Raw genomic sequence first — 27,873 nt, forward strand, 5'->3', positions numbered from 1 at the left:
AATAACAGCTATGTGGCTGAGAAGATTGAAATATTAAACACAGCTTCAAATGAAGTATGTCTGGGGATCAGGTAGAGATGCATACAAAATATCACCACATAAGTCATATAGCTATTTTAAAAGTTTTCATAGAGAAAACTGCAGTTTATTTTCATTCTTTTTTTCCAGTATCAGCTGCAACTGGAATCTATTTAATGACTGTGATAAAAACACCATTTAAGATACCAAGTATCTCACAATCACAAGAGATCATTCAACCAAAGTTTGTATAAAGACTTCCTCAATCTCTCTATATATTTCAAGTCACTCAAACTAACATGAACCTATCAACTTCAGTAATAAGGATATGACCTTAGCTTCAATTTTTAATTTTTTTTAGTTTTTAAACCTAATAAATCTATGCCAGGAAATCCCAACACTAAATAATTGAATCAATATTTCCATTTGGTAGAAACTCTGAGAGAAAAATCAATATGGCATATAAATCCAGCAGAATGCTGAAATGATTAGTTGATGTAAAGTAAAACATGAAATATGAAAAAGTTTGATTATGAATTATAAAAACCTTAAAATCAGTCTGTACATTAGGTTACTGTAAGAACATAAACTCCCTAAGAGAGTTTCTTGAATACAGAGTTATGTGAAAGTGAGAGAACCAAAATTCATGACCTTTAGCCAACTTTCACCCTCCTATATTCTCACAGCAAATCCATTTGGCATTATAATTTCAGTTATTGCAATCCAAACTCTTCCTACTTTAACATTTTCTTTCAAAATTTATGCAAAGAAACTTATTTATTTATTCAGCTACATTTTAAATATTTATTTGGTTGTTTAAAATGTCTTGCTGATGTTGGTAAATGCTTTTTAAATTCAGAAAAATCTGGAACAGAAAATCACAATCTTTCAGATGTAGGAACTAATTTTATCCAAAAGCAAGATTTGTAAAATCTTAGATTATGTCTCATCTAAACCTTAGCTAATGCCAATCTTTAACTGCTCTCAAAAAACAGTTCCATAAATGCAGTGGTACCAACTTTGATAGTCTCCTACTAAGATTCATGAATTCATCTGGTTATCACTAAAAGGCATTGATAGCTGTAATCCTACAGTTACCCACTTGTTGGGTTTTAACTCTCTTTGGCTTCATTGAGGGACAAAGTGGAGCATCTCAAAGGAGCTGGAAAGGTTGGCAAGACAATACAGAATACAATGTAAACATTTTACCAAAGCAATGTGTCTTTGGTATGAACTAATGCAGCCATTTGCTTTCATCACGGAATTTTAATAAGGAGATCATTCTCAAATTGTATTTGTGAAGATCTTGAACTTTCCTTTGAATCACAGTGATATTGCTTTGATCAATAATTGCTGTAAGCTTTTCTATTTTATATAAGTTTTGTTTCTCAGTGTGTTTGATTTGTTACTTTGCATAGATAAATGACTGTTGCCCCAGGATACTTTTGCAAACAAGTTGATAGTCTCAAAGGTTTTAATTATCCTGGTTAAATAGAAGTTACTACTACTGCTGCTACTTGATGGGAATTCTAATTAGTATCAAGTCTGTTTTGTTTTTCCTTCTGTGAACATATTTTAAAGATTAAGTTAAATTATGTTCTGTAAATTCATCTTTATGATGTAGCTTGTTGACATTAAATCAGGAGCTCATTTTAAAAGTTTACAGAAAAATTTCAGCTACCTAGGTAGTTAGTGTACCTCACTCTGAGGCCCAGCAGGTACCATTAAATGAGACAATTCTTCCAACACATAGGTAAACTTACAGAGGAATTACCACTGGCATACTTTGCCACAGAGTAGCCATGACATTGTGTGGACTGTAGAGCTTATCCAATTAAAACCACTTTTTCAACATTAATTTTTCAGTTACCAAAACAATAAAAATAATAGCATATAGCATCATCACCTCATTTAAACCCATGCTTATTATTCAGAGGAGAAAAGGTGAAGAAATGTTAAACATACTTCATAGTCATAACACTACAGCTGTATTTCCTGGTGTGCACTACTGCTCTGCACAGAATTATTTTTGCATTTGAATATGATTTGAATTGCATGTGCTTCAATAAATATTAATCATGCTGGTTAAATGAAGGGTCAAACTCCTGAATAACACAAATAAGCCTCCAGTGGAAATATCTTGTGTGTTGTAGGTACCTAGGTTACCATGTTTATGATCAATTCTTAAATCATTGGCATACTTCTTATACATAGAGGTTTAAATGAAACCTGTTAGAAGCTTACTTAGATATACTTCAAAACACAGGCTAAAAAATGATGGATACCATATGGAATTTAAAAACACATTTGTTCTTAGAGTGGCACTGTTTTTCTTGTGCAACAGCCTGTTTTCCTAAAACAGAAGTAACTTGTACTTGGAAGAAATCTACCTTCCTCCTTAATAGAACACTAATAATGCAATACATTGTATTTTATTAATCCTTTTGTTATGAGTGTAATGCCTTAGGTGGTGGATAAGGTATACTTGTCACAGGAAAATGAGATTGTCTGCACTGGAAACACAATCTATTATTTTTGTTCTGGCTTTGCAATTACAATATAGACATTGTGCAAGGTCTGCTTGGGCTACCCACCATTCAACAAATGATACTTAAGATTCTGTCCTTTCTTAATAGATGCTTTCTTCTCCTGTTATTTCTTATGTGCCACTGGAAAATGCACTGCAGTCTGCTCTGCTGATCAGAAACACAGCTCAAAACCTGAGTTTTTCTAAATATATGCAAAGAATCTGCATGGCAACCAGCAAATCACATGAATGGTAATTCAGCAGCTGTAAATGGACTCTACATGAACAGCAACCTACTGCTTCCCATACAAGCTATGCCAAAAACATTTGTTTTGATGGTGAATGAATAATAATCCTCCAAATACAATATGGTTTAAGATTACTTGCTTCTACTGGTTTCAGAACATACAAAAACTAACACTTTAAATAGAGGGACTTCACCAATATTTGCTCTTATTTTCAACCTTTGAAGTGCAGCATGTTGCTCACTGGGCATATACAGCACAAAAGATGTTTATATTACTCTCTAAACAAAACAAGAAAATGGAAAATTTGTTTTCTCTCACTTGACTTGCTTCCAACTACACATCTCAGAGGCAGGCCTCTTAATCCTAAACCTATTACTCAGCCATTACAAATTACTGTGCAATCAAGAGATAGCATACTATCACTTAGTTCATTTAGGCACTTACATTCTATTTTTCTTTAATTAAAATTTGAGAAGTCAACTTACCTGACAAGTGAAAGCTATTGGGTCAGCCACTTTCTTTAAAATAGGTTCAATTTCCTCTAGTGGAGTATAGTATTCAATCTCTGCTGTCGTCTTAATGACTCCCCCACAGTAGACATTTACATACACAAGGCCAGCAGGAAAATCTTATAAAACACAAATCAGAGCACCAGTTGAAAATATTTTACAGTCCCAGACCAGAGATCTCAGGGAATGAGTAAAAGAAGAGAGAATATCATAGAAAAAACATAAGAGTTGATGAACTGACTGGATTTGCATTTCACAGATGACTCAGTGCAGTCGGTTTTTTTATTCAGGTCTTTCACTCTAACATCACAAAGCTGACAAAAGAAAATACCTATCTTTAAATCTGTATAAAGCAAAGCATTGTATTGCTTCACATTAGAAAGGAGATGAAAACAGAATGCTTAAAATTTTCAACTGTCCTTTGATAGACTGATGACCTGTAATCATCTCCCTCATGCCTACATGTTAAGGATAAATTCATTTATCACAAACGGTGCAATTGCTACACATCTTATGAAGCATTTTTCTTAACTGCAGTCAAGGCTCTCAAAATTGTATTTGAGCTAGGCTGCAGAAATTGCAGTATAATTAATCCATTCCAGTTGTTTACCTCGTAAAAGCCAAGGAGAGGCACTTGCAGTCTGTTACCTAAGTATGACTGGCTCTGTGTGTGCTGCACAAGCTCACTTTATGAGCACATTTCCCAATCCATTAGTGTTTGCTGTGCCAGGCATTCTGCTGGACCATATTAGCACAGTCTTCTTAAAATACTAACTCTGCCCGCAAAGCAGTGAAAAAAGGGCAATTCTGAAAATGGAGAAGAGGAATAGGGCCAGAGAAACTAGACAAATAGTACATCACATTAAAGCACTTAAATGGAAACTGCCCAAATGTGGGTTTAAAAAAAAACACCCACAAAACCAACAAAACATAGCACTTCTCCTATATCATCAGATCAGATGGACCTGAAACAGGACACTTCCAAATTTTCACTTTTCCAGATTTTAAAACAGAATAAACATAAAACACAAATGATACAATAAACATAATTAAACTTGGCTACAGCTCTCTGCCAATTTTTCCATATTTCATTTACTTTTCACATTTTGTTTCTTCACCTACTATGGAAACCTTTTTGTGACCAACAGTGTTCTCACAAAAAAAAATTGGAAGAATCTTTTAAGATCTGTGCATGAAGAGTGTAGCTTTTGTTCTCTGAAATCCAGTCACAGATGGAAATTCCATTTGCTATGTGTACACCAGTCAGTTTTTCTAAAAACAAACTCTCTGCACCATCACAATGACAAAGAACTCTCATCCCATTCATGGCCATTGTCTCAGGACAGTCTTAAGGATAAAAATCACAAAATCAATTAGGTTGGAAAAGACTTCCAAGATCATTGAGTTCAACTTCTGACCAACCACCAACCTGTCAACAAGACCATGGCACATGTGTCACATGCAGTCATTTCTCAAACACCTCCCTCCCTGGGCAGCCTGTTTCAAATGTTTCTGTGAAGAAATTCCTAATGGCAACATGAGCCTCTTCTGACACAGCTTGAGGCCATGTCCTGTTGCCCTGTCACTTGTTGCTTGTGAGAAGAGGTCAAATCTCACCTGGCACAGCCTCCATTTCAGGTATGTTGTAGAGAGTGATCAGCCTTTTCTCCAGGCTGAGCAATGCCAGCTCCCTCAGCCACTCTTCATGTGAGTTACTCTCTAGACCCTTCCCCAGCTCCACTGTTTTTATCTGGACACAATCCAGCACCTCAGTGTCTTTCTTAAAGTGTGAGGCCAGAACTGGACACAGCACTTGACTGGTGCAGTCTCATCAGTGGTGAGTCACAGAAATCATTAGATCACAGAATTAACCAAAACAAAGCTCCAAGAAGCCTCAGTGTAAAATTGTAGCCTATGTGTATGTATTTCCTCCTATCTAAGGTTATATTGCAATCATTTTATAATAAAATGTTACATAAGTTCCTCTGGGAATTCACAGCATGCAGCCCAATAGCAAGCTATACTCTGAATAGATAGGTGAGAAATGTTTTAATTCTTAACTCACATCAAGAATGGGGATGTGTGTGCCCCTTAAATCTGCAGAGATCTTCTAAGAGAAACTGTTAAATAATTGAAACTGTTATCAACTAGTTAAGGATGGTGCAATAGAAAAAATCATTAGGAACTTGCAAAGATGCATAATACAGAGAAATGGCATGAATGTGAACAGAGAAAAGAAACTATTTCCTGCATCAGTAAGAATTATGGAGAAGATAATACCCAGATTTACTGCATTAAATATAAAATGAGACATTTAGTAACCGAGTAATAAGAAAAGAATATTGGGTTTGCACTTTATGGCAGTAATTTTGAAGAATGTTAATCTCTAACTAATCAATGACATTTTAAGACTGCCACCTGCCATTTCACCACTGAAAACCAATGTAATAGAACCTAGGTCCCCATAAATCACAAGGCTTTGCTTCTCTGCATTATTAAAACTTATGTATGCAAAACTCATGTACAGGAAACACCCACAAAATAGCAGAAAGGGAAACTACTTATCAGAAAGAGAAGGGAAATGAAACTTTTTAGTTTTTCTTAAAGGTAAAGAACATTTTTCTTACCTAGGGCTTTCACATATTTGACTTTCTTGTTCCAAGAGGCTGTCCATGTTCTAATTCGTTGATTATCTGTTATGAATTCAATTTCTAGAGTTTCTTCATCTATTTCTTCTTTCAACAGAATGAATATTTCACCAGGATTCTACAAAATTAAAATGTGTTCTCATTAGTCCTTCAGAAAATTATATTGGAAGTATAACATTATACTCAAAGTGTATTGAATGAACTTTTCCTTTACCAACAACTTCACATGAAAAAATCCTACTACCAAACACAGTGGTAACTCACTGCTTCCTTTAGTATTTTGCTTACATGTAAGACACAAGTAATGTAGAATTTTAAATTCAGCTTATTCAATATTCATAAGAATATTTTAAAACAGTATTTTAAATAATAAAATAAATAAAGTATTTTAAATAAAGTTTTGCATATGTAGGTGAATAGTTAGATTTTCTAAGGCCCCTCCACTTTATAGTCTAGAAGAATGACATCCATCCAGATAAGAATACCTAAAATACTTGAAACTCACTTAACCTCATACAGTAAGGTGACAGTAGACAGAAGCAGCAAGTGATGTGAGACAATAGCCCTCCACTACCTCCTGAACCAGAGGGAAAATCACTCCCTTAGAACTGTACTGATCTCAGCAATGAAATAATGTGTGTAAGTTGTCTTTAAAAGACAGAGAGCTAACAAAATCTGTGGCATTCTGTGTACACTGCATCCTCCATACTTGGCCATGACCACTCACTTATATAAAGAAATGCGGTGCTGGATTTTGTAATTCCTCTGCTTATGCTGAGCACATATGAACTTATGCCCACTTATGTCCACTGCATATGCATGCAGATATGTACATATAAATATTTCTGCATTCATTTAAACTAGAACTAGGTCCATGCTGACACAAACCCTGTGTAATTCCCAGTATGGGCACATATGCCTGTATACACACACCCATCCTGGATTCTTGACAAGACAAATTCCACATCTCCCAAGAAGTGCCTGATTACTTGCTCCCTCTGAAGTAAAAGGCCCACATGACAGTAATACTTCAAGTCAAGCTGCTAAATAACTCTAATAGAGCTGTCTCCAAACTACTTTACTTGCAAATCTTTTGACTGCAGTGTGGATGCAACACAAAGGCAAAATAAATCCCACTGCAGCTTCAATGCACTCTCATTTCGGTCCCTTGACAATTTTGGAAACAAATAGCAGATACAGCATGAATGAGACTGCAACTGGAGGAGGAGAAGAACAATGACTGTTATCCCAAAGATTTTAGCATCCAAAAGTCTTACCTCACATGATATTCTTCTCGGAAGCACCAGTATTGACTGCTCGTTACATTCTAATCTTTCAGAAAGTACCTCTGTTTTAAAAGTGAGGTCTGTTTTTTCTGATGCTCCCCTGACATCTGACAAGTTAATATCAGAGATATTCTGGTAATCTGAAATAAATAGTGTGAAATAAGAACACTGTTAATAATCCTAAACCAACAAAACATGGCATTGATGTGGTTTCCAATGTATTACTCATATGGCGTTTGGAGTCACATGAAGGACAGTACATGAAAGCCTGGCCGATAATGTAAATGTGATGAGATGTCCTCCTTTGATAAAGAGCTTGACTCTGAAGTTTTGATCTTGCAGCCTTGGTTTACATGAACAGGCTCTGCACATATGCTTTGTCTTTCTAAAACAAAAAGGGACATAGCCTTTAGACTGAAATTGTTGTGAACAGTAAAGTCAGGGAGATCAGCCAATTCTGCCAACTCAGTATTCTCATACACTAAGATAAAACATTATCTTTACCACTCCTTGTTTCTTTATATGTAAACAAGCACATGCTATAGGTTTACAACCCACTTGTCTACAGGAAGGGTTTGCATGAGGGCAGTGACACCTATAACATGGTACAGTAGGCACAGATTTCTGACACAGATTCCATCATCTTTGCCTGCCTTAATGGACAAAAGGATGGATGGAAGTCATACATTTTTTAAAAGGATAATCTGTGTTTGGAAATGCTATGCCAGTTACATAGGTAGCTTGCAATCAGTTTCTTTTCTGTTTTACTGTACCAGAAAAGGCCCAAGAGCCTTTAGCAAATATAGCGAATCCTTTACCACACTGCAGAATTTTAATCATGAAAATGAACAAATGACTGCATCTGCAGAGCTCTGACTAAGCCTGTGTTTCAGCAAAGGTATCCTTTACCTGCTATGTCTCAGCTGTATCATTATTCCTCCTTTCCAGACACTCTATTACCCTGTGTGAAGCACTCCTGCCACTCATCTCAAAGGACTGCAGCAGCTCTGCATCACGGAGATTAGTCAGCACACTGCAGTTGCCTAGTGAGGTTACTGATATCATTTCATGCAGTTCAGAGTTGAAAAATCTTGACTGGCTGGTGAGACAATATCCTGAGAGACATCCACACTATCTTGTATTACTGTAAATTATGAAAGACTCACAGCCAATTACATTCAAGCATACAAAGAACTTTTGAGGTACATCTTTTCCTCTTAAATGGATATAAAATACTAAAATAAATTTGTGATGGACAGAATACAGAACAGTAGCAATCTGGCTTTGCTCAAAGAAGTACCAGAGCCATTTTGTGTTTCTTTGAAAAGGTGTCCAAGTGACTGAGGTACACAAACCATACAGTGCTCCTAAGTGGCACAGAAACCCTTCCAGTCAGTGGCAGTACTGGCAATCTACAGTTAGCTTTCTCTCTCCTTGCTTGCCTTTACTTCTCCCATATGAACCAGTTCATCTGACACAGAATGTTTCCTTGCCTTGCTTAAGGCATAGATTTAATAAAGTACCACTATAATAAATGTGTCTCCTAAATGAAGTTACGATACGTTGTGGAATCTTATTAATCCAGTGATATGCTTTCATTGTGGAGGGAGGAAGGCAGGAAGAAGGAGGGAGGGAGGGAGGGAGGGAGGGAGGGAGGGAGGGAGGGAGGGAGGGAGGGAGGGAGGGAGGGAGGGAGGGAGGGAGGGAGGGAGGGAGGGAAGGAAGGAAGGAAGGAAGGAAGGAAGGAAGGAAGGAAGGGAGGAAGGAAGGAAGGAAGGAAGGAAGGAAGGAAGGAAGGAAGGAAGGAAGGAAGGAAGGAAGGAAGGAAGGAAGGAAGGAAGGAAGGAAGGAAGGAAGGAAGGAAGGAAGGAAGGAAGGAAGGAAGGAAGGAAGGAAGGAAGGAAGGAAGGAAGGAAGGAAGGAAGGAAGGAAGGAAGGAAGGAAGGAAGGAAGGAAGGAAGGAAGGAAGGAAGGAAGGAAGGAAGGAAGGAAGGAAGGAAGGAAGGAAGGAAGGAAGGAAGGAAGGAAGGAAGGAAGGAAGGAAGGAAGGAAGGAAGGAAGGAAGGAAGGAAGGAAGGAAGGAAGGAAGGAAGGAAGGAAGGAAGGAAGGAAAGGAAGGAAGGAAGGAAGGAAGGAAGGAAGGAAGGAAGGAAGGAAAGGAAGGAAGGAAGGAAGGAAGGAAGGAAGGAAGGAAGGAAGGAAGGAAGGAAGGAAGGAAGGAAGGAAAGGAAGGAAGGAAGGAAGGAAGGAAGGAAGGAAGGAAGGAAGGAAGGAAGGAAGGAAGGAAGGAAGGAAGGAAGGAAGGAAGGAAGGAAGGAAGGAAGGAAGGAAGGAAGGAAGGAAGGACGGAAGGAAAGGAAGGAAGGAAGGAAGGAAGGAAGGAAGGAAGGAAGGAAGGAAGGAAGAAGGAAGGAAGGAAGGAAGGAAGGACGGAAGGAAGGAAGGACAGGAAGGAAGTAAGGAAGGAAGGAAGAAGGAAGGACAGGAAGGAAGGAAGGAAGGAAGGAAGGAAGGAAGGAAGGAAGGAAGGAAGGAAGGAAGGAAAGGAAGGAAGGAAGAAAGGAAGGAAGGAAGGAAGAAGGAAGGAAGGAAGGAAGGAAGGAAGGAGGAAAGGAAGGAAGGAAGGAAGGAAGGAAGGAAAGGGACAGGAAGGAAGGAAGGAGGAAGGAAGGAAGGAATAGGAGGAAGGAAGGAAGGAAGGAAGGAAGGAAGGAAGGAAGGAAGGAAGGAAGGAAGGAAGGAAAGGAAGGAAGGACAGGAAGGAAGGAAGGAAGGACGGAAGGAAGAAGGAAGGAAGGAAGGAAGGAAGGAAGGAAGGAAGGAAGGAAGGAAGGAAGGAAGGAAGGAAGGAAGGAAGTCCATGACCTCTTGAAGAAGCTGGCATTTCCTTGAACATCTAAGTTAATGGTTCAATGACCATTGCTAGCTAGTAAAATCTGCCCATCCTACTCCTGCTTGTATTCTCATGCCTTTAAGGCGAAGTAATTCTGAATTAAAGCAGTGAATTCAGCATAGATTGTTAAAATTACACTGAACCTACATGTAGATGTACTTTACTAAAGCATTATTAATTCCATTTGCTTTAATTTACTTTAAAAATTAAATAGGCTACACTGAACAAATGCTATTCTGTTTCTGAATGAGAACCCACACAGGGTTCAATGCAGTTTAACTAATCCAGCTCAGAATGTAAGTGCAATAATTTCTCTAATTATGACTGTGAAGAATAGACTTTATTTAGCACTGCCCTTCAGAAATATGAAGGCCTGAATTCTTGCTGAGGAAAACTGTTATGATACTTTACAGCAGCCTTACAGTACCTAAACAGGGCCTACAAGACACATGGAGAGGGACTTTTTACAAGGCATGTAGGGACAGGACATGGGGAAATGGCTTCAAACTCAGAGAGTCGGTTTAGAGTACATACATTGAGAAGAAATGCTTACACTGAGGATGGTGAAACACCAGCACAGGCTGCCCCGAGCAGCTGTGAATGCCTCACACCTGGCAGTGTTCAAGGGACAGGATGGATGGGCTTTGAGCAACCTGGTCTGGTGAAAGGTGTCAATGCTTATGGCCAGGGAATTGGAACTAGATGGTCTTTAAGGTCCTGTCCAACCCAAACCTTTCTATGATTCTGTAATTATATATGCCCACAGCACATATTCTGGGAATGTATTCACATTTTAAGTTACTCATAAATCTTATGCTCACACAGAATTCACTTCAGAAGATAATTCATATGAGGTACATGCTGCTTCTAAATTTTTTTCCCACCGCTTTAGGCAAGGGAGTCTCACAGACACAAGAAACATTCCTTTGTCAGACTGACAAAATGAAAGGAATGAATAACAAATCTGGACAGCACCAGATTCTCAGATGTCAGCCATCTGTCAGTTATTGCTCTTCAAGGATCATGTACATGCATTCTAATCTATGTAAAGTTCATGACAACTTTATTTCTATGGTCTTCACTCTACTTATCAAAGATAATAGTAGTCACTTTCACCTTTTAATGTCAATAATTAATCTCTTGAGAACATTAATCCTATTGCAAACCTATTGGTTTAAATTAGGATAACATTTTCTTTCCCATTAATGATTTCATTTTAGTATTTTTATTATGCCTAGTGACATCTAAATGCAGTATTAAAACTTCAACCCAGTAACTACTGTGATAGCACAACTATCCCAATAATAGACAATTAAGAAATGTGGCTCTTACATCAAAGACTTGGATATCAAAGAGGATTAGGATTCTCCTGCTGACTTGAAAGTGGCTATCAACTTATTAGCTAAAAACCATCAAGCAAGACCTTTTTCACTAAGTGTAAGGTCTACCTGACAATCAATGAACCATGTCCAACAGTCCAGAACCACAGATATCTACATTATCACTACAATACAGTCACCAAAGTTTGGAGCCACCATCTCCAGCACTGCAGTTCCTACAGGCAGTTGCACATGATCCATCCTAAAATCTAGAACATTAAACAATCATATAAAATGTTATTTGTCAGTGCTGGGCAAGTAATATATCAGAGATTAAGCAAGCCTCAGCTTGTGGGCATTAAAGTGAAATAAAGTAGCTCATAAAGGTACTAATAATACAATAATAAGACTGTTGTAACACAAGTGGAACAGCGATAGACACTATTTGTTTTATGTAGGCAGGTGTTGCCAGATGTTCAAATCCCTTGAATGTTCAAATTTTGGACATGTTCATTATTTGTACTCTTCACACTCTTGGTTTTTACCTGAAAGCAATGGCTAAGGAGCTCCACCAATTCCTGAGGCTTTCAGAAAAATTCAGAATTTATAACTGAGGGTGAAGATTATCTTAAAAGAAACATAAAAGGAATATCATTATTATGCTGGACTATGTAAGAGAATGGATTTATTAAAGGGTATTTGTTGCTTGGTGAATGTGTTCTTTTAATGTTTTATATAATGGTGACCTGTTCATGAGGTTTTTAAAATGTAGCAGTAACAATTAAAATACTGATGAATAAAACCAGGCACTTTCTTGTAGGATCAAAGTGTAAGAAATTATTAACTATATCCAATGATGCACAGACAACACTATGAGCCAGAAGCTAAAAAGAAAGGAAAAATCTGTGATAATCTTCCCTTGAGTAATCAGGGCAGCACTACAGGGAATTACAATCTATTATAGAGAGTAATGCTTAAATTCGATCAGGTGACTTTTGTTGGCTTCCTTTGCCAAGTATCTGCTGCTGATGGTCACATTGAATGGACTGATCTTAAATTTACGTTCATTTTAAATACTAAAGTTTAACACACATTTACTGTAGCTTAACTGGGGACAGCACTGATGTTTTCAATTTCACTTTGGTGTTCTCTCCTAATTCATGTAACTTCAATTCATCAGCTTGGTGTATTTTACATAAGACGCTTTGGAACACATTATTGCTTTCAATTTAACATTTTGAAGTAAATTCATGACATGACTTTGAAATTGTATTCCTTTACATAAAGTGAGAAATTTTCATAAAGTGTCTCAAGTCTCCTGTGTATTCAACTTCACCACAGCTTCTGAGCAACCCTCCCGCCATATCCAACTTCCCCATCACCCCCAAATTCTAACCTTTCAAATACACTCTTCAGCTATCCTTATTGCAGCCTACATGAGAATTAGAAGTGTTCTCTGTCTTTGATTACTTAGTAGTTGCTACATGTTTTGAGTCAACAACGTATGTGACAGATTTAGGGCATTAAAAATAGCAGAAAACAAACTTATGAAACATTTATGTGTTTTCTAAGGCTACCCATGAAATGAATCTCTCAGTCAAAATTAGGCTGGTTTCACAAAAGCAAAATGCCTTCTAGCTTTACGAATTTCAGTTCTTTCTCAAGTTTTGCTAAAGCAATGCCAGCTGAAAAACTGAAACTGTGGTACAAAGGAGGTCCTCAATTAGCCCTAGATCACACAAGAGGATGAGAAATATGGGTAAATCACGTTAGGCAGATGACAAGGAATGGGAGGGCAATTTAGCACATGTGGCCACCTTGCCACCTGAAAGAAAAGTCAGGGTGTTCTGGTGTCAAAATATTAAAATAAAGAAGATCACAGCAGATCCTGTAAATGCAGGAGGCATCCTGTGTAATATGGTAGGCCCACTCTCCAGCACAACATGAGGTAAAGGCAGAGGGGGTGCCACTGGGTTCTGGGAGGTGTAAGTGAAAAGGTTCCCATGTATAAGTGACTTCCTTGCAATTCAGAAGCCTGAAGTCAAACAGTTCTGTGAGTGTCCAGCAGAAATACAGATTAAAAAAGAACCATACAGAAAAAAAATGAAGCAACCTCCTGTAATGTTGAAAAAAATCAGGAAAAAAATACATAGGCAAATCCATGTTCTTCTCTCAATCTACCATAAGTTTATTGTAGACATTTATGAAAGATAATCCCATTAAAGTCTGGGTATCTGTAAATGCTGAATGAGCTCAGCAGAGAGTGCAGCAGAGTGGGATTGGAAGGGAGCCTCCAACTGCACACATTGCTCTATCAATTACCTGAGAAAGGCTGTGAGACACAGGCAGGCAGAAATCATCCAACACACTGTGCTTCCTTCAATGGGACTGTGTTCCTTGCATGAATGTGGGTTTTACTCATTTTTACCATAAGCATTCTCAAAGATGTTATTTCAGAATAAATCCCCTTTTTTGCTCTGCTGAAGTTTTGTTTTACAATGACAAGAGAAGGCTTAGGAATGAAAAGGCTTCCAAAAATCACAGAAAATTATTACTCCATACTCAAACACAAAAACATCTGACTTCAATCTTGATTTTTTAAAATTTGTTTTCTATAATGAATAAATTCCAAACCAAGATAAACATATTTATTAGTGAACAAGCTTTAAATAATGCTTCTCTCTATGTTGAACCAACTATCTTTTCCAAATACACTGACAGTTATTTTTGTTTTTCTCAAAAGCATTTTCAGCCCCAGTTTCTCTTGCATGGTTGAGTTCTTCTGTCAAAAACAGTAGCTTTCTGTAAGCTGGCCTATTTTGCCCACGTCTCCAAAATATTTCTCTTACTTTATTTATGGTGTACAACTTTTCTTGCAAATAAGCATCAAACTGACAGTTCCTTTAAAAGCTATCAAGAACAGTTTTTTCTTTTCTGAATATTATATATAAAGTTGGTGCTTATGTCATCTTAGCAACCAATGGTACTGTAAGTTCTATTAACATCTGTTTCTCTTCCATAACAGCAATCCCTGAAACTCCCCCACATCTATTCTTTTCTGAGTCACTATACACACGTAGGCATAGACTGATTTTATGTGGAGGTACATGTCCACCTGTTCTTTTATTATCAGGTATGGTTTTGTACACAGTTTATCACTCTGATAAAACTGTAGCCTAATGGAGTCATCATGAATGCATCTTAAAAGAATATGAAAGTCTTATTATGTGTAGCCTTTTTGGATCTGATAGTAAAAAACAAGAGATCCTTCCTTCAAATAATTCTCCAAACTGCAAAAGGCTATTTACCATGAGTTTATCAATAATCTTTAAGAAATAACTTGCATGAAAGTGTAGCCATTTATTTTTATATATACTCTCATATGATTGTAACTCTACATTCAGAGGCAATCTAAAGTTGTTACAATGAACTAGTTCTAAGTGGTCTGTGATTTGGAAGAAACGTTTGATTTTGTCAGAGCTTTAGCTATGGATATATTTAGATGTTTTTTGGGACTGATTTTATCTTTTATATCAATTCATGCTATTATTTTTTCTGCAATGAAATCCATGACTTTCAGCTTCACCAGCAGCACTAGGAACATGACAACTGATGAGTTTGACACACAGTGAGACTGCCCTAAAAAGTTTCTATTAAGCATACTGATTAGTTTGGAAATAACAACTACTTGTCTGAAGTCATTTGGGTGCTGAGAAGAGTTGTTGATGGAGCCCAAGCCTGTTATTTCCAGCTTCTGGATTCTGCATAGTTTTTCAAGGAAGAAGCAAACTGAAGTCTGTGCCTCTGTGTGTACCAGGAGTTCTTAAGTTATTGAAGCCTAATGTTTTATTAAAGAGTCCTTCCATCCACTTCAGATTTACTGGAGTTCTACCACAGTAAAAACACTTGGGTGGTTTTGTTCCATTTCTCTGTGCTATCAGCACACACACCTCTCACCTCTGTTCCAGTGATTTCAGTGAAGAATTGTACATCACTAAACATTCCCCAAAATGAGATGTGCTGCTGCAACTAAGACAGGGTATCCTCCAGCTACTGACTCAAAGTACTACTGAAGACAAAAGGATCAATAGCAGAGGCATCCAGGGCTGTACAACATCCAAAACTTGTTAGTCTAATTCCTTATTAGTGCACAGGTGCCAGCTGCAGCTGCCTAGTGGCTCCTTTATCTCTAAACTCCAAGCCTCTCATAACTGGCCTGGCTCAAACTGCACACTGTGCTTGGATACAGAAGTGGCACACTGATACGTTTAGAAATACACACATATAAAAGGAAACAGAGAGGAGTGTCTGAGAATCAAAACATACTTAAGGGAAGAACAACATTCAAGCTGATAATAGGTTTAAGTTTTTACAGGTAACACTCTCAATGAATGAAGAAATTCCTCAAGGACTGAATAGCCAAACTTTCCCCTCTTGGCCATGTTTGAAGTTACTCTCTTTATGAAGACTATTGCTTAGAGTCATCAAAAAAAACACATGGATGGAAGGTAATGAAATTTAACATAGCTGAAGTCCTTTAATGGCACTGGGAGAGGCTGGAGGGAGAGACACTGGTAGCAGGCAGTCAGCCTTCACCCTGCTCAGACATACCATTAATAATATCAAATGTGCACTGACACAAGAGAGACATACTCCATGTTATAGCATCCCTTAAATCAATCTGGTAACAGAAACTAGCTTGGACTGCAGCAGGTCATTTACCAAAGAGGGTGTCTTAGTTTCAGGATGACAGCAGAACTTCAATACTAGCACAGGGCCCTTATCAATGCCTGGATTAAATTTATGATACTGTTCTTGATCTGTACAGCTCTAAATTACATGGGATTTGTCTGTCTAAGAGACCACATGTCTCCTGTGCCATGGTGCCACAGCTGCTATCAGCAGAAAGACTCATGCCAGTACTAAAGAAGGAAAAAAAAAGTGAGTTGTCAGCAGGACTGACTCACTGGGGACAGGCTGCTTTGCAATTTACTCCCACCTCTAGTTTGAAATAACTAAAATCTATTGACCCTTGAAGTGGGCTAAAAGGTACACTGCTTTCTTAGGAACACAATCAAGAGTGATATTTTTGACATATCTGAAAACCATGCTTGTTTTCTAACTCCTGATTTAACAAAACTCCCTTTTGTTAGAGTTATGAATCAGAAGGTAATCTGAGGTCTTAATCTTTTAAGACAATGCCCTTTAATCTAACAGAATAGAGAAATTTTATTAAAATGGGACTTTAAATAGCATTATAGGAAAAGAATAGCATAGCAGAGGTACTCTTAGAGCTCTTTATCTGTAGAAAGGATTTATTTTGCTAAAAAATGCTGGCCTTTCTTCAGTTTATTTTGGTAAAGGATATGGATATGCACATACATTTTACCTTGATGAGAGCTCTGAGCAGGAGCAAAACATGTCTGCTGTTAAACTTAATAGGCAGCAAGCTATCACCCTTTAAAATCACCTGTTGTGCTGCACTTACCCACGCCTAATTGCTTCAGTTAATTAGTGCCAGGATACAAGCAAACGTTAAAAAAGACAAAGCTGTTTCACAGAAGGGGAAGAGCTTTTTTGGGAGCTGAGTATCACCTAATGGGTACCTAAATCTGAGTTTAGCTCTATTTTGCAGTTCCACAACAATGCATTCATATTTTATATTGTGGTGACAAGGATGTATACCCAGATCCTAGTACAATTGCTTCATTCTTCTACCATAGTACAAATTATAAATAATGATTCTTTGGGGAACAGAAAATTTCCTAAGGCACCACAAGGGATATTCTCAAAATGGCTCCATAATAATTATAACAAGTCATCTCTTCTTACACGGAAACCAAAAATAATGAAAGCACATTTGTGAGTGGCTGAAGAGATGATTTATTCCGTTATCACCTACTGGACTGAGTCCTCATATATTCATATTATGGTCATTAGCATTCCACAACTGGATCTTTTCCCTCACTCAGCAGCAAATCAATTGTTTTCACATCTGCTTGTAGCTCGTATTTCCCCAAAGGATTTCAGTGATCATATTGTTTTTCCATTTTCCAATGTACTGTCTGACCTTTTCCCTCAAGGCCTTGCACAATTCACTTCAGTCAATCACTTCTTATTGATTGTTAGTGCCTGCTCATTTCCCATCTATCTTTGCTTTAATGAATATAGGGGTATTTGTTTAGTGATCTTATTTTTAATATATCCTGTCATCCACTCACTGTTCTTTCCACTCTTGTTGCTTAGATTTCTCATTTAGATTTATACTTCTGTTCTGTTCAACTTTCATTCTAGTTCAAGCTAAAATTCCATCTTCTTTCAGCTTATCCTTTCCTTTGTACAATGCTTGTACATACAAAACAAACTTCAGCTTTCAGCAAGCCATTATCCCGACTTCACCCAAAGCACCATTATTTTGGGAATTCATAAGGTTCTGGCAAAAACCCTTTCTTGGTTTATAATTTCTCCTGACACTTCTGTTCTGTGTCTTTCATACAATTTAGCACTGCATACATTTGCTTCTTATTAGGAACAAGCAGAGGGAAGAGACAGTCTCAGGAAACACTTTCATCATTCTTCTGAAGTCAAACCCTGTCTGTTAACCTGAAGATTTACCTACTCTCTGGAGGCCACTAACAGTGGCTAATTTGCAGCTGCCATCTTATCTTTCTTGGCTTTGTAGAGACTGATGCACCAAATCTCAGAAATTCCAATTGTTTCACTTCTTGGGCTACTTCTCCCTCCAAAGCTCTGCAGTGGTATCAGGTAACTGTTCCCTGTTGCATCACTACAGAAGGAATGCTCACCATGCATTTCCTTACACTTGTTTGGGAGTCAGCCATAACCTCACATACAGAATACCATTAGTGGGAATCCCTCATTTCTAATTGGCTCTTTCACTCATCACAACAATCTCTTTGGTCCTCTTAGCAATAACCAGACATCATTAACCAGCAAAGGCCACAGACAATCAGTACTTTCAGGACAACTGCCAAAACCTGACTGAGAATAAAAGCTGGCTGTTCAGGAAACTTCTGCTAAGACTTCAAGTGAAACTTTCACTTTTAATGCAAGACTTTCTTTGCTGAAGAATCCCCATATCACTTTACCAGCTGACAATAAATTTGGACTTAAAGCTGCTCTTCAAGCAGCCATAAGAAAACAGAAGTAGCTTGGGGGACCATCTTCTCAGTCCTTTCTTTTCTTGGGACTCTGTTTTCTCTAACCATTCCCTATTTTACTGTCTCACTTTTTGGACATAACAGTGATGAATGAGAAAAATGTTGACATACACTTATTTGGCATCTTAGATGATGAGCCAGAAAGCCTTCTTTACACCAACACACTTCTTCAGTGCACTGATCCATGGCACATTCAACACAGGACCAAAAGAGACATCCCTAGAAACCTTGGTAACAGGTCTCTAGGGACAAACCAGTGTAGATTGCCAGCAGCCTTCTGCCTGAGATTATACCATTACACCCAAGATGCCAAGACACTTGCAGACCCTTATCAAGGTGGGGGAGATTGAATAGGAAAGAGAGCCACTAACCTCAGAATCCAGCAGCACAGAACTGCTATGCCAGGAATTCTGGAATAATTTACTTATCCCTTTCCATTGGTAAGCATGCTGGTGCTTTTCAGCCAGTCACTTTGCAACAGTGTCAGCCCAGAAGCGAGAACAGGAAACATGCTACCCAGCTCTTTACTAAAGGCAGGTAAAGATTCTGCCAATCTGTAATTCCTACTAGAACCTGTTATAAACTTTCACAGCTACAGATAAACCAAAATGGCAAATGTCAACAGGGGCTGAAGCTGTGATGCAGATCTTCTCCCAGCCACTGGTTGTCAGTGAATGATGCTGCAAATATAATGTGAGTAGGACTTGTGTAAATGGAATTTAAAATCAGCTCCTTCTTACAAGCCAAACTCCTCATGCTGGGAACAGGAGAGGAAAGTTCTCCATGTCTTCCTTTTTCTCTACACTGAAATCACAGAAAAAAACCCCAACCCTTTTGTATCTCCTCCCCTTTTCACACTCCTCACAAGATTGTGTGGGTACTGATGTGGGGGTGGATGTCTGAGAACAAGGCATGTTCCTCTACACTGTATGTTATGGTAGGAAGGGTTTATTGCCTTTCATGTCTAACAAAATGTAAGAGAACAAATTTAATTTTCTGAAAAGTACCGGCTTTATTCTGTGAAAGGCAAGGGGAATTCAACTCACCATCTGCAAGAATAGTTTCATAGATGTAAGACACAGAGTCTCCAGGATTTTCATCCCATGGTTTATCTAGAAAAAGATACGAAAGAAGAAAGAAGATAGTATCATCACACAGATTTCCACTTTTGTTTTTTAAGATTAAAATCTGTATGTATTTTAAATGCAAGATAAAGCTATTTAAAGCTATTATTCTGCAGGTAGAAAAAACAACCATAGAACAAATCCAAGGGCTAGTACAGAGGAACAAGCTTAGAGAAAGTCAGAGGAACAAGCCAACCTTTAGATGCAACTGTATTTTTCAGTAAATGTCCCTTTGACTTATTTTTTTTTTTCAATTTACCAGAGCTGGTGAGAAATGTGTACTTGAAGAAGAAGTTTCCCTGAAGTCAATATAGCAAATAAAGAAAGAGGAGTTGGGAGAAAAAAAAAAAAAAAAAAAAAAAAAAAAAAAAAAAAAAAAAACAAAAAAACCCCACAAAAACCAAATAGAATCATGCACAGTAAAGTGAGAAATTGAAATATACACAGACACTGCAGTTTGGAAGACAAGTGTTCAGTGTTTAATAATACAATAGATCTGGTTACAGACACTATCACAGAATCACAGAGTGATTTGGAGTGGAAAGAACCCTGAAGAACATCTAGTTCCAACTCCTCAGCAGTGGGCAAGGACACCTTCCACTAGATCAGATTACTCAAACCCCATCCAGCCTGGCCTTGAACACTTCCAGGGATGGGGAGCCCATACCTTCTCTGAGCAATCCATTCCAGTGCCTCACCATCCTCATTCTAAGGAATTTCTTCCTAATGTCAAACTTAAACTGACCCTCCTCCAGTTCAAAGCCATTCCCCTTTGTTCTATCCCTGGAACCTTCTATGCTCTGGGCTGAACAGTCCCAGCTCTTTCAGCCTGTCTGCAGGAGAGGTGCTCCAGTACTCTGAGCATCTTCATGGCCTCCTCTGGGCTTGCTCAAGCAGGCCCATGTTGTTCATATGTTGGGAGCTTCCAGAGCTGCATGCAGCCCTGCAGGTGGGGTCTCACCAGAGCAGAGCAGAGGGACAGAATCCCCTCCCTCACCTGCTGCCCACGCTGCTTTGGATGCAGCCCAGGATCCAGCTGGCTTTCTGGGCTGTGTGCAAACATGTTGATCTCATCAACCAACACCTCTAAGTCCTCAGGGCTGCATTCAATCCATTATCCACGCAGACTGTATGTGTGCTTGGGATTGCCCCAACATGTGCAGGATCTTGCATCTGGCCTTGCAGGCCTTCATGAGGTGTGGGCTCACTTCTCAAGCCTGTCAATCTCCCTCCAAATGCCATCTCTTCACTCCAGTGCATCGACTGCACCACACAGCTTGGTGTCAGCAGCAAATTTCGTAAGGGTGCACTCAATGCCACCAAAAAAGACATTAAACAGCATCCAACACAATCACTGAATGGGTCTGGTTGGAAGGGACCATTGTGGCTGATCTGGTCCAAACCTCCCTGCTCAAGTAGGGTCATCCTGAAACACACAGCACAGAATTGTATCCAGACAGCTCTTGAACATTTCCAGTGTGGGAAACTCCACAACCTCTCTGGCCATCTGTTCCAGTGTTCAGTCACCCATGCAGTGAATAAGTTCTTCCTCACATTTAGGTGGAACATCAGTTTCTGCCCATTGCCTTGTGTCCTGTTGCTTGGCATCACTGAGCAGAGCCTGGCTCCATCCCCTTGGCACCCTCCCTGCAGACACTGATGGACATTGCTGAGGTCCCTTCTCAGCTGCCTCTTCTCAAGGCCCGACTCTCTCAGCCTGTGCCCCGTAAGAAAAGTGTTACCATTTTCAGGACAAAAGGCTGTGATTCAGAACTTGAAGTCAGTACAGAGAACCCTACCAAGAGCAAAATCTGATTCTAGTTTTCTACTATGAACTTAAATATGTGCTATACTTCATTTTTTCAGAGAAAAGTGACCATTTCTTCAGTCTGGACTGCAAAACAACCCTTATTTTACCCCATTTCCAATAAGATGGCACTAATCTAACAGAAGTAACATTATGGTGAAATTACAAATAGCAATTTTGCTGTAACAACAGTTGTGTGCAAAAAAATATACAAGGGGTACCTTTAGGGAGTGACAACTTTTCAGTAATTGCGATGGTAACTACAGTGCAAGACTCAGTCAGACTCAATAATACATTACAGGAAGGACACATAAGAGTACACATGCTCATAGCCATTTTACAGCATTACTTGCAAAAATACTTGTGGAGAATTTTAAATTATTTGTCAGCTTTAGAAACAGCCTCAAAACTGCAATTAAATACTGACTGATGACTGGGCCGTAAACAATACATAAATTTGGATGATGTCCATTTCAAACCTTGAAACAGCAGACTAAAAAGGATAAATCCATTATTTACTTATAAAATAAATAAAAAAAAATAAACAGCAGTAAAATTGAGGTATGTCAAGTTATTATATGCTGTTGCAATAATGCTTATGTTCTAGTCATCTGACTTTTATTATTAACTAAGCTTTTAATAAGTTTGTCCTCAAAGCTGACAAAAATTGCTAAAAATGCTAAAAAAATTCTAAAAATCATGCTAAAAAGCTTTAAGATGTCAGTGCACTCACTTTTCTGGATGTAAAAACTTTTCATCCAATTACTGTCAAAAATAAGAGGAAAAAAATCACATACATGACACGTACTTCAGAACCTAAGGGTACAGGTTACCATGACTAGCTACATAAATTAGAACATGAGCTGCTAAGACACCTAACAAACCTCACAAATAAACCCTATCAAGTAAAGTCTTCTCTGAATTTTGCAGAAAAAAAATAATAGAAGAAATAGCAAAGGAGTCAAAATAAACTGACAGGGGATGAAAGTCTCAACATCTTATCTGGGGTTGCCACCTCCAGACAATCACTTCAGTTTCTCTTCTGCTTTGAAATAGCCAGGATCTCATGTCAGATAAAAGAAGTTAGTGACACCAAACAGTTTTTTGTTGGAAGTCATTACCAACCCCCATCACTGCACTGGCATCCCTTTCCTGTGGGATAGAGAAGCACAGCATCTCAGGAAGATGTAATACTCTGGTCATTTTAGCAGACCCTGCAGAGCAGTTCAAAGGCTCATTGGCAGGGCCAAATGAAAATGAGAGCTACACTGCAGCACACACCAACCAACAAAATGTCTCTTCTGCTCTTGTGCTTATGATACAGTCACACAGATTATTTTCATTTTAATAAAAAAAAATAATTGGCATTTGAGGTGCACTGCAATAAGCAGATGACATCACTACCTCAAAACACAAACAGTGGTATGCACTGTCTGAATGTAAATACTTTGGGGAAGGAGTAAACAGAGGCACAGCCATGTGGTCTCATTTACTGAAACCTCTCCTGGCAGTGAATGAGGCCAGAACCACCCACCTACTTTCCTAATTTACTCAGTCTAGCACGTTCAGGGAGAAATCTTCACAACCAAGACTTAGGTCACACCCACAAACACGCACAAACACACACAGAGTATTTAGTATTCACAAACAAACAAGACCAAAAATTCTGATCCTTTTCTTTCTTCTTCAACTTCAGGTTTTTTTTAGCACTTCAGGTTAATTTTCCCATAGACTCCAACTCAGTGTCAAAATTTAGGTGAAGCACTTGCCCACTGAAGCCAATGGTAAAGTTCCCACCTAATCAGGGGTTTAGCTCATCAACACAAGTCTTGCTCACAGCCTAAGGAAATCCACTGGCATTCATTACTTATATTTGAGTACCAGTACAAAGAAGATTTTGCAGGAGAACAAGCAAAGCAGTTGAATCAAAATGTGAAACATTACTTCAGTAATTGATGCCACTTACTAGAAACAGGAAACAGATACTATGAAAGTTATGGTAAAAATGTAATTATTTCTTTCTCTTTTGTGTGGTCTGCACAATGGAAATTGGCCTCTCAGTATTCGAAGTGGTCTCAAGATCTGCATGAGTTAAACATTATTTTAGCTCCCAGCCTGCTTTTCCCACAATCACTTATTAGACAAAAACACCCTATGCTAGTATCTCATTTGTCCACATCTATACCCTAGTACTAGTTGCAAAAGTAGTTTTCTTAACATTACTCTTCTTGGTCATTAAAATTGCATGCAGATACATGGAACACCTTTTAGGTAAACAAAAAGAAATGAATGGAAATTGCAGTCTCAGGTAAAAGTTACAAGTCTTTTCTGAGAATCTTTCCTGAGCTGTCAAAGACTCTGGGTACCATTTTCTAGTTGGGTTATTTTACTTAATGTACCTCTCACTTTTTAATACAATAGCAGATAATGAATGGATGCATGTAGGTTTGATGAGCTGTTCTCAACTATCAAATTTTGTAGAAGTAAATTCTCTTCATATTTTTTCATTAAAAGAAACAAAAAGGTATACCATTGCTTGGGGAAAAGGCTGGAAATGGAAGTGACAAGAGTTGCTTTTGTTGAGCTTTACAAAAGGAAACTAATAAAACCACAAGCAGACTAATGGATACTTAAGATCCCTGTACCAACAAGTCTCACCAAAAGTCTAATAAAAGTGTCAGCACACTTCAGAAACAGTGTCACAGAAAATTATTTGTTTTAGGTAAGACCTGTTCTCTTTTTGCACCATTAATACTGAAGACAACTACAAGAGAAATTTAGGACATTTAAGGATCTGATCTAATTACCTAGAGATGCAAATATCTATCTACAAATCCTTTACATAAACACTTGCCTGAATGCTTGCCTGAATTTGAAATCTTTCAGGATTAAAGTGAAAAATTCTAGCTATGTTTAGTACCTCAGGATACTGAATTAATACATTGAAAATATGTCAATTTAATCTAAAAAAGGTACACAGTTCAGCAGACCAAGGAAAAGTAGAAGGACACAGCAGAAAGGAAAAGACAGATGCAAGCAAAATATACATCCTGATTCTACTTTCAACAATATTGAGAAAAGCTGATAAAGAGAAGTCAGAATTCTAGAGTCTCACTGGGCCATCTTAGATGTTAACACAGAATAATAAAACTTCTGAGTGTTCTCCTCTTTCTCTGGCAGTTATCTTTTTTATGGCAACAGGCACAGCATCCACAAAACTCAAAACCAACTCGGAATCTGAATGTGGCATTTTCAAACAGTGAATATTTTACAAACAAATCCTTCAAAAGGAATCTTTTAACAACAATAAAAATATTTGTGTTCCTCTTCATGCACAAGGTGAATATAATAAAGTCTGGAGAGGTCTGTTAGAAAGGTCACTCTCTTAGTTCTTCCTTTACTCCTTCAAGAACATGTTAAAATCATTTAGATTTTGTGTTTGAACCACATTACAGAAAAACAAGCTCTCTGTTGAGTACAAAACCCCCCCTGCATCTTCTGTTTTATTTAGTTTTATTTAACATTTTAATTAGTTTTAGTTTTTGCCTAAAATGTTTGGCATATATACTACTTTAGAACCAGAAGGAAGTTTGAACAGATAAAGACCTGTCTGCTCCAAGAATATGAAACCAGCACCATCTGGTAGGTGAAACAATTGTGGGGGCATATAAAATGAGACATATTTTGCATTTCTTCCAGCTCAGGTTGTAGGGATAATGCAAAGAGAATAGCACCTAGGAGAGAAGAGACAGCTAAAAACCTTGCCTATTAGCTTTCCTGAGTATGGGGAAATCTGTAGCAGAAGGCTGGTGACTACCAGGACCCTATGCTATGCCATTGTTAATATCCTCCAGAAGAATGTTCCAAGGGAAAAAGAATCCTTGTATATACCAACAACCCCTTAGCAAATAATTTTAAATAAAAGGGAAAAATATTCTTTCCCAGATGTGCAATCTGTCAAAATCCCTATCACAGATATCACAAAGCATAAGAGCTTAACAGGATTATACAAAAGACTATCATACATACAGATACCATTATCTTTAAGCAAAGGTAAATAATGACAAACCATGCACATCTTCATTCCTCAGAGCTTAAATCAACACTCAGATGAAAGGAAATCTTTTAGTTGGAACACTTTCACTGTGCACAGAGAGCAGAGCAGAGGTCTCCTATCAAGCCCTGATCTGGTGTGGCCTGGCTGATGGCCAGAGCAGTTCTAAGCTATGAGTGTGGAGGAGGGCTTAGCCTTGAAGCACCAGGTATCATCACCACTTCCAGTCCTGGATCAAGCTCAGTCCACTGAACTCGTCTGACCCCAGCCACAGCATAAACATCCCCAGTAAAAATGCACACACTGAGACTGAGGCCTTCAACAACTATTTATTAATTCAGCTTTCTCCTAATCTCTGAAACTGCTGATATTGGTCACTGGCAAAGCAAAAACCATTTGAACAGCTGCTAAGCATCTGACACTACACAATTCCCAAGAGCACAGGTAATAGGTATGAATGCATTGTAAATGCACTGACCTAAGCAAGAAACTTTACTGGCTCTTCTAGAAAACTTTGTTGTTGCAGAAAGGTTTGCCTTTTCCTGCACATGTGTCAACTGATAGTATCTAAGCACACACACAGAGTATAGACCCACTGTTTTCATCCCATTAAGAAACTGCCAAGAAGCTCCAGTCTGAAGCTAAATACTGGACACTGACAGAACCTGCAAACATTACCTTCTGAAACCGAAACAGGTAACTGTAATGAGCCCAAATCACCAAGTCTGAGATATGTACTGAGGAAAAGTTATTCAATACTGAAGAGAAGATGGCTGGGGAGGAGGAGTCTAAAATGCTCTCCTGAAAACACTGATCTCATATAGGCAGACTGTATGTAGACATATTCTGGGCAGGTTTTAAAGCCCTCTAGTATACTTAAGCTTACCTGCTTAAGCACAAGGCAGCAGGGATGTCCAGATAAGTCATTCATTCAGCTGGGGTCTCTCTACCCCAGTGTTCAAAAGAATATTCTTGGTTGTCCATGTGCATCTAAAACTAGGTTAAGCACTGAGTAAAAATCCTGAACTGCAGGATGTCTTTCTCAAGCCCAAGCTCCCATTCCAATAAAATGGCACCTTGCATGTAACAAAGAGAGAAACACAATATTCTGCTTGGCAGACAAAATCTTGGCTAAATAGCAAGAGCTGAGAGGAGGTAAGAGACCTCAGGATTACAAACAAGCAGTACTATATTACCTGGTTGAATAATTCCTTTAACAACAGAAATATATTCCTCAGGTTTCTGATCAGTAGAAATCTCTTTGCTGCCTCCAGCTAAGGTTAGTATCTCATAAAGAATCTCTGAATTCTCCACTCCACAAAGCAGAATGACCACATTATCCGAAGGTTTCAGAACTTGTTCCAGAAAGTAACTTCTTTTTTGATTCAGGCAGTTAAGAAGTCCACATGAGAGTATCAGGAGTTTACATTTATAAGATTGTAAACAGAGTAGCTTCTGGTGCTTGAAAGACGAATTCTCCAGATCGTAGAGTAAGATTCCTTCTTTGTTCACTATGAGTCCAAAAAGAGATTTTAAATACAGAGCCCACTCTTCTGCTTCTTGTTCATATATCACAAGGATATCCTTTGTATTTTCTAGAGAGAAGAAAACATTAATAAAATATTTTCAAATGTGTTTTAAATCCATTATAAATATCAGAAGACAGACTGTTTCCCTCCCCAATAAAACCCTAAGGTGCTGAAGAAATTACCTTCAGCAGAAATCAGCTCATCACCTTGAAATGACAACCATCTCCTTATTCCTAAGACCAAGGCAGAAAGACTGTCCACAGAAATACTGGACAAATACCTCAGGATATTATGTTTAGAATTTCAGAAAATTTCAGAAAAAACTGAAACAGCAGTATAGGAAGCAGAGCACATTCACACATTCTGCTCACTCCTAGTCCTGACAAATAGATAGTATTAAAAATGAAACTTAGCTTTTAATGATTGAAGTAAAAATGTATATTTGAACATATGAACAAGATCTGACTTCATTAGAAAATTAATTGATATGTTTAGGATATTTTGCCAGCATGGTATTAGGATAGTAATTTGTGATGTTTCTTTACTCTCCTTATTCTAAGAAAATTATTTGAGACCTGACACAAATAAATCTAGAACTGTAATTTTTTATTCTCTTTCCCTTTAAGATGTAAAACATGATGCTAGTAAGACAACTAATACTCTTCCACAGTGTTACTAGGGTGACAGTTCGAGACAGAGGCAACAGGCACAAGCTGAAACACAGGGGGCT

General features: G+C 38.2%; 1 protein-coding gene across 1 annotated transcript in view; it reads right to left on the minus strand.

Moving 5' to 3' along the window:
* BANK1 (B cell scaffold protein with ankyrin repeats 1) overlaps positions 1-27,873 on the minus strand; it is a 129,664-nt gene that overhangs the window by 84,561 nt on the left and 17,230 nt on the right. Inside the window, exons 2-6 of the mRNA XM_079307266.1 lie at positions 26,811-27,209; positions 19,676-19,741; positions 7,228-7,376; positions 5,930-6,068; positions 3,279-3,421 (exon numbers count right to left, since the gene is read on the minus strand). Coding sequence (XP_079163392.1) covers positions 3,279-3,421; positions 5,930-6,068; positions 7,228-7,376; positions 19,676-19,741; positions 26,811-27,209 — 896 coding nt within the window. The remainder of the gene's footprint in view (positions 1-3,278; positions 3,422-5,929; positions 6,069-7,227; positions 7,377-19,675; positions 19,742-26,810; positions 27,210-27,873) is intronic.

Source organism: Erithacus rubecula, assembly GCF_903797595.1.
Source record: "Erithacus rubecula genome assembly, chromosome: 5".
Lineage (NCBI taxonomy): Eukaryota > Metazoa > Chordata > Aves > Passeriformes > Muscicapidae > Erithacus > Erithacus rubecula.